Source organism: Pygoscelis adeliae, unplaced genomic scaffold (genome assembly GCF_000699105.1).
Source record: "Pygoscelis adeliae isolate BGI_AS28 unplaced genomic scaffold, ASM69910v1 Scaffold37, whole genome shotgun sequence".
Lineage (NCBI taxonomy): Eukaryota > Metazoa > Chordata > Aves > Sphenisciformes > Spheniscidae > Pygoscelis > Pygoscelis adeliae.
The window spans coordinates 2,513,714-2,522,003 of NW_008825308.1; the positions used below are offsets into that span (position 1 = coordinate 2,513,714).

General features: G+C 35.4%; 1 protein-coding gene across 1 annotated transcript in view; it reads right to left on the reverse strand.

Moving 5' to 3' along the window:
- The window catches only part of SLITRK6 (SLIT and NTRK-like family, member 6), a 6,784-nt gene extending 1,058 nt beyond the window's left edge, over positions 1-5,726 (reverse strand). The window contains 2 exon segments of the mRNA XM_009330234.1: positions 1-1,881; positions 5,189-5,726. The exon segment at positions 1-1,881 is cut by the window's left edge and continues 6 nt beyond it. Of these exon segments, the coding sequence (XP_009328509.1) occupies positions 1-1,866 (1,866 nt within the window). The 5' untranslated portion in view covers positions 1,867-1,881; positions 5,189-5,726.
- Positions 5,727-8,290: the final 2,564 nt, after the last annotated feature.

The window sequence follows — 8,290 nt, forward strand, 5'->3', positions numbered from 1 at the left end:
AAATACAATAGTTATAAACACAATTAGAAGTCCTAATATTAGAACAGACAGTGGGACAGCATCTGTAAGGGACCGCAGGATGGTGTCTGCGGTGTTGGTAGTAGTAGAAGAAGTTGTCACAACTACAAAATTGGCATGAGTTGGTAGGGCAGGGCTGTTTATTAAACCTGGACACAAGACTTCACTGTTCAGGGATTTCAGTTCTTTTTTTGCTAGGTGTCCTGGAGATTTACAAAAAATATCACCCATCATTGTATTCTTACTCAGTTTTTGTATCCATTTTTGCAGCCCAACTGAATCACAGGTACAGTCCCAGGGGTTGTCTTCAAGTTCAATTTGTACCAGCATATCCAGTTCATCCAAGACATTGCTCACAGGCAAATGAACAAATTGGTTTGTTTTCAGATTTAATCTGGTGAGTGGAACACCTGAAAAGATATGGGGTGGCAAAGTCTGCAGAAGGTTGTTATTTAAGTAGAGGACCTTAAGTTTTAGCATTGCATTAAATGTCCCTGGCAAAACTTCTTTGATGGCATTATATTCAAGGTATAAGTATTCAAGGTGCTGAAGGCCAAGGAATAGATTCTGACTTAGCTTTGTAAGATGATTGCCATTGAGATATAATTTCTGCAATCTAGTCAGATTCATAAAGGATCCTTCCTCAAGGATTTCAATGCGATTGTTCCCCAGGTGAAGCATTTCTAGGCTGGCATAGTCCACAAGATCTGGTTTCAGTAATGTCTGAATAATGTTTCCAGCTAGAATAAGCTTTTTAGGATTTGGAGGAGGGGGTCCTAAATCAGACAAGCTTTCAATATTTCGCTCCTGGCAGTGCATGAGAACTCCTGAGAGCATATGGCTGGTGCAGTGACAGGGGACGGGACAATAGATCCCTGGAAACTGAGTAGTAGGCTTTGAAGTATGAAGCACTAAACTTGGTTCTTTAGTAGGAGCTTTCAGGATAGGAATCACCTTAGTTGATAGGTGACTATCACTGATAGAGGTGGTTACAACCAAGGGCAGTGACCCTGAAGGGTCTTCAAGTTCATTGACAGGATGAGTGGGACAAAGTGATTCTTTTTTCAACCGGCTTAAGATGCTGCCTTTGATAACTGGAGGACTATTGCATACAACGTCACCTATTATTGACTGAGGAGGCATGTTTTCTAACCATATCTTCAGCTGCAGCAAATCACAGTTACAGGCCCATTTATTGTCTTCCAACTGAAGGTCTAGTATTCTACCAATGTGTTCCAAAAAGCCAACATAGGGCAGCGTCTGTAACTGGTTTCCGCGAAGATCTAAATGGGTCAATGGCACAAAACGAAATATGTTCGGAGGAAGATACTCAATGGCATTATCATTCAAAATAAGCACTTTAAGCCTGTTGAGCTTGCTAAAGGCACTTGCTTCAATCACTGTGATGAAATTATTGTCTGCTTGAAGAAACTCCAAATTTTCCAATCCATGAAACGTATCTTCTTTAAGTGTTTCTAAAGAATTGTGATTGATATGAAGTTGCTTAAGAAGGCTGAGACCATTGAAAGCCCCAGGCTCAATATCTGCAATATTATTAAAACCAAGATGTAGAGAGATAGCATTACCAAGGCCAGCAAAATCATTCACATGTAACATAGTCAGGCCATTGTTTAACAGATTAAGATGGAAAGGCCGTGATGGTGGAACATTTATTTCTGATACCATCTTGATGCCTCTTTCTTCGCAGTTTATAATCATGGTATCATCCTTTTCTTCACAGGAACACAAACTCTGACAAGATCCTCTGACTGAAGAAAAAGAAGGCTGTGACTGGAAAGGATCAGATGCAACCACAACTGAATATAGAATAAAAATCCAGAGCTCCATCTTGCCCAGCAGATTCTATAAAAAAGAAAAGAGAATCAAAAGGAAAAAGGAAAAGTAATAGAGTCATGATTTCACAAGATTGATTTCTTTTTTTTTTTTCCTGGGGCAGGGGGGAGCAATAACCATTCCTAGTACTTGTCATTGAAGCTACCTCACCTTTCAAACAATATTATATCATGCAAAATATTTGAATTATTTTCTAAGAAGAGAAAAATATGTTTAATTTAATGTACTGAATCAACAAACACAGTCATAAGGGGAGTGCTTCAGTACTTTCACACTGATGCACCAAAGTAGGAGATAATCAGGAGTGTGTTGTCTTTATTTATATACCATATAGAATGTTTTGCCAGTGGGCAGCAATAATAAGTTACTGCCCCGAGCAACTTATATCAAGACTAATATAATATTTTGGATCCTTGCTTTGTGTCACCATATAGCACTGCAAATTTTAAGAGTACCTTGCTAAGCTCAACTTAATGTTGTCCAGCTGCTGAAGAGAAGAAATAAGGTTTGGTTTGGTTCAGCAATGTGTTGTGAGCAAAAGCCCATTCAGTCAGGATACAGGGAATCTCTCCTGTAGTTCTGCATTATGCATGTAAATCAGAAGGTATTTCCTCTGCAATCTTTGTACCCTCAAACTGAAAAGGAAGTAGACAAAATATTTCTTTTTCTTTACTTAAATTTTAATGCATAAGTTATAGTTTGTGGATATTTAATGAAAGCGGGGAACACAGCACATGGTAGTCTAATATATTTGTATATAATATACACATGAAATAATTGCATACACAATTAAAATAAAGAGAGAACTGACAATGCAGTACATGTGAGAAGAAACAGGTAGGCAAGTGGCAAACATTTTTTTTTTTAGATTATTTATTAAACTCCTTCCAATTATTATAATCATTAATTACTGCAAAAATTCTGAAATGTACATGAAACTAACTGTGCTTTACAAGTTAAAAATGATCGCCAGTATCGTCCGTATGTTATGTAACTTAAATTATCGTCTGTCAAGAGTTCTTGCACTTTGCAATACCTGATAAATGCATCATTAAAGTACAACTATGGAGTCACAAGCAAAGTTTACACTTCGAAATCAAGCATTTGTTATCATTGGTTTGAATTAATTTATGCTACACTATTTGAAAATTCTCTATTTCTTTCTGTCAAGGCTGTTTAATTAGCAAGAACAATGGTAATTCTTGATATATAAGATGGTGTAAAATCACTGTGTATAATATTTAATTAAATATTTCAACATTTCCTTAAAAAAAAAAAAAAAAACAACAAAAAAAAAAAACAACTTACAAGGGAATGGATGATTTAAAACACAAGAACTTTTTTGGGGTGTACTATTTATTCTAGGACTGAACTAGGCAGGTTTTGTAAGTAATCCATCTAATAAAGGTCACTTGATCTTTCCAAGTAAGCTATTGAAACATGGAGTACAGAATGTCACTACACAATTAACCAGCTGAAGTGTTAATTTCTGAAAGATTAGAATCTTTTACAAGAATCTATTCAATTACATGCATGAACATTCTTATAGTGTGGCCATATGATTTGGCATCTCATCAATATATATTTTAATTATCATGTACCTTTGTTACTAGCAACACCATTTCTCAAGGCTTCCCTTAGAACGGATTACAAAGTTTTATACATGCAGGCACTTAATGTTGTGGTTTGAGTATTACACACACACGAAAAAGCAACAACAGTAAATGTGTGCACAGTGAGTTATGGTTTTTCTCCATTAGTAGATCCTGATAAGATGTATGGGTTTAGTACATACAGTACAATTCACAGTGTGAGAAAAAGTGTCCTTAAAATTATGACCTTTTATCTTTGTTTCAGTAGAACAAATAATTTTGTTGTCTCATATAACCCTCCTTGAACTCCAGCTGCTTATGTTTAATATATATGTCTTTAAGTTTGTTTTCCCAAGAAGTCTTGCATAAGACACAACATGTCAAGGTGTTATTCTGAAGTATGCAGAATAATTCTAAGATAGTATTATGCTAGAGATTTATTCTTGCTTTACATGCATCAATATCCTTTCCAGTGACCCAAGGTAAAAAAATGCAGGTTCTTGACACAGATGCCAGCTTCAAACCTACTGTATGAGTAATTAGATTTTATTTCTATACACTTTCTCTGTAGGAATTCCAGCTTCAATCTGCATCAAATTCAAGCTGCACTTATAAAGTCCCTGAGCAAAATTAAATGAAAAAAATAAAAATCTGAAAAGCATGTTGCATTCTAGTGCATATTGAGAAATAAGGTTATAAAATTAAAGCCCTCCTCTCAGAGATGAAAGTAACAACATTTGTAACCAATTGGAAAACATTCCCATTTTAATCGTCATCATACTTCTGTGGGCAGCAGTGCCAGAACTCTAACACACACATATGCACACAACAAAAATTAATAGGAGAGTTATATTCTTTTTTCCTTTTACCAATTTTTTCTTGGTCTGAACACTCAGAAATATGTAATGAAGCTCTCTTTTACTATTGTAAAATAAAAACTGCTTTCAAGTAACAGATGATCAACATTTAACTGAAAGAATTCATAATAAAATAAAATTTAATTTAAAAGACTTAACAAAGCTGACCTTTTTTCTGTTTCATGTGGTGATGTTTTTCAGAAAATTCTACATGGTAACTTAAGTTTGTTCATTTTATCTGCTTTCATATAAGTCACTACTAACTGCATACTGTAACTAAGCTTTTTGCAGTAAGAATTCCAAAAGACTAAAAAATGTCACAGTCCTTTCTGTGAGGCAAAGTTGAATACTTTCAGAAGTAGTCCCCTTATAGCAAAGGCACCATATGCTTGACAAGTAATAATCAATGTGGTTTTAAAACATTGAAATAGCTTGTTTCATTTTAGTTGGGGTTTTGTTTGTTTGGTTGTTTTAATTCAGCTATTTAAAAAATGCATGTTGAAGAATTTCAAAACCTTAAGCTAAGAATTGGTAATTTCTAAAAGCCTTCAGGATTGTTTACTAAATTCTGAAGGGAATCACAGTCAGATGATGCATTTAAGACCATTCTTGCACTTCAGGAAATAAAAACAAACACCCATTCCTCCCCCCTCAAGGGATCTGAAATCAGCATTTCCTTAATACACACATTCTACACAGTTAGCAGTTTGAACAAATGCACCTGGCAGACTGTTTGAAATACCGTATAAACTGCCATAATTTAAAATACAACTTATACAAAGTCATGCAGAAAAAATAAACACAACTGGTACTAAGAAATTAATTTCTCATATGCTAAGCTAATTAACTAACTGTAATCTCTCTTACCTGTACAGCAGTAACACTCCCTGAAACGCTCAGTAATGCACAGTTGGAGCAGCTGTTTCAATGCAATGTAATTTTTCCCCGTGAAAAATGCACACTTTCTTCTGAGTTTCACTTTGCTGCAAGCTCTGGTAATACTACAGCTCTATAAAGTTAAAATCCTTGTCCAGAAGACAAAGTACAAAGCGTTCAATTGAAAAAATCTTCCAGGCAGCGTGCACATTAGACCATCCTGTAAGCAGTTGTCCTTTTTCCTCAATTAAAATTCACAGCATACTTCGCAGCTATGCTGACTTTTCTGCATATAGTTAACTGTTTGCAAGCATTTGGATGTAGTAAACAAACAAGATGCTCAGCAGAGCTTGACTTGATCACTTGGTTTGTCAGATTTTTAGATCCAAGCTGCTTCTGTGTTCTCTCTGCTCTTTCTAGTCTTTCTTGTTAGCTCAGTTTGTTATTAGTCAGATTGCCAGGGGCTGGGAGGTAGGCGTAAATAAAGAGACTTCTTGGCTTTTGACTCAGCCTTTAAGCCCTTCCCCACCAGAGAGCTTTAATCTGCCAATGTCATTTAATACAAGATACAGCTCCACCTTGAGACAGATCTTCTCCTCCTCCTCCTGCAATTTCTCTCACTGCCTTTTTCCCTTATCTAAGTGAACCTCGGAAAGTAAAATTCAGCTAAATATCTTCTAGTTTGCTTAAGGTCTGTTAATGGCTGGTTTTGCAAAACAGTAAACATCCACTGCAGCTCTTGCAGTTTGTTCTCTTGGGCAGATCTTGCAATTAGTTTATAGCTGCAAATGCTTGCTTTAGAAACTGAAAGCGTTCCAGCCCAAATATACTCCACAAAAAACACCACAAGGGAAACCTTGTCCTCTGGAAAATATGTCTATCACAATGAAGTGCAGGATTATTCAAATATATAAATGAGACAGTACAGCTTTCAATCCAGTCCACTCAATGTGACTGGGGTAGGGATGAGTACGTATAGTTGTACATACTTTATTTCTGGGGAAAAAAAAAAAAAAAAAAAAAGTGAATATTAATGCTTATGCTTGCACAATGATTGCCATCAGTCCTTTTTAAAACAGCCCATCTTGTTCTGCAGGAAGAAAACTGGGTTGATTGTCTGTTTTGCAGATGCTAGCATAGTGTGTTGGTAACTATCCACATGAGATTGTATTGTATGTGCATGAAATATTGCTTTGATAAAAAACAGTCTGGTTTGGGGTCAGGGTATTCTTAAAGGCATGAATCATGCTTAAGGTATTATTTTCTTTATGCTCATAAACAAGTAATTAGCAGATCAGTAAGGCTACAGGAAAATGTTTATTCCATGCAAGGAAGATTTTCCTCATCCCTCCCGCACTGCATGGGATGGTTTTATATGCTGCAAATGCTACTTCCTTGTTCATCCCACTGTCATGGAGACGCTTTTGGTGAGCAACAATAGATGTGGTGCTTCCGTGTATTTACCCTGTAGAGCATACCATTTCTGTTTTGTTCTTATTGTGTCTTGGATACAGATTGTTTACTACAGCCTCAATACCAGTCAGATTCCAGTAACTGCTTTTGTGCTGATAGCTCTCAAGGTGGCCTCACTGGCCTTTGAAGGGGTACTGTGATGTACCATGTGATGAAGGCCACCAAGGTCTTGTCATATATATATATACACACAAACACACATATACACATATATTTATATATATATAGGCATACGTATATATGCCTTGCCTTATTAGGATGAGTTCTTTAGTACTTAATTTTCTACACATAAAATATATAATTTAGCAAAATAATAAAAAAAGATGAAATATTCCTAAAGAAACAGCAACAATTTGATTTCCATTCATGTCAACACATCACTTATTTGATTGCATTTTGCTACTTTTAATGAACCTTGCCACTCTATCTTGACTTGCAGACATTTTACTGTTAAGGCTCGAAGATTCTTAGCTATCTGTGTCCGGCCAAATAAATAATTATATTCTTTATTCGTTTTGAATTTATGACTTGTAAGTCAGATTCTTCCTAATTTTAACTAAACATTTCACAGGTGCTCACACTTCACTTGTGGTTGATTGTTTGAGATGGAGAATATCTGTATATGTACAAACTCATATCAGAAGTGAAAACAACATTGTTCTTTGCTTTTCAGTTAACATCCACAAGAGTAAAACCTGATTACAAAAATATTTCCAGAAATCAACTACTAAGAATGGAAGAGCATTTCCTAACCATAAACAGTCAAAAAACACCGAGAATGGTTATCCATAATGCTTGTCATTCCACAAACTGTATATTTACCAGGTTTATAAAAATATGGCTAATGATTTTTTTTCTACCACAATTTTATGAATCATTAAGCAGATTATTATAAAGAATGTGATTCTGCAAGTGCATCTGCATGGGCAGTGTTGAACTGACATGGAGTTTTTATCTTGCACTTTAAACATTCACCTTTATCAATTGCTCTGTCAATTTTAAAATTTGTGAAGCTGGATAAATAAAATCTAAAACTGTCAGGCTTACCTACTTCCAAAAAGACCTTAAGCTTTTATGTCATTCCTCTTCACCTAAGAGGTAAAGTACAAAGTACAGCATCTCCATAGATCAGAAATGAGACCACATCCCTCTAACTATACACATATTGTTCAGAATTGTTCCCCAGCTAGTCAGTTTTCTTTCTTATCAATATATACAGGTAGAGATAAAAGTTTTAATGCTATTAAGTACGTAGGCCTTGTATAAAATCCTTAAAAGAGGATGTTCTAATATTGTATACCAAGTTTTATTAAATTCTGTGTTATATGGTAAGCTGTGCAGGTTTCTTTAACTGTATACATTACAGAGGAAACACCTGAGCCTGAAATACATAATTTGTAAATTTTGGTATGACCAGAAAATGCCCAGGAAGGCTCTTCTGGAATCCTTTGTTTTCTTCTTAGCAATACATTCCCTCCATTCAGGAATATTCTGAAGACTACAGGGATACATAAGAAGCAGTGGAAAGATTTCTCACACACTTTCAGTCAGAATTTACTAGTACCACTTCTAGATTACTTTGAAGAATATTTTCCATATAAAGGATATTAATTTCAAATG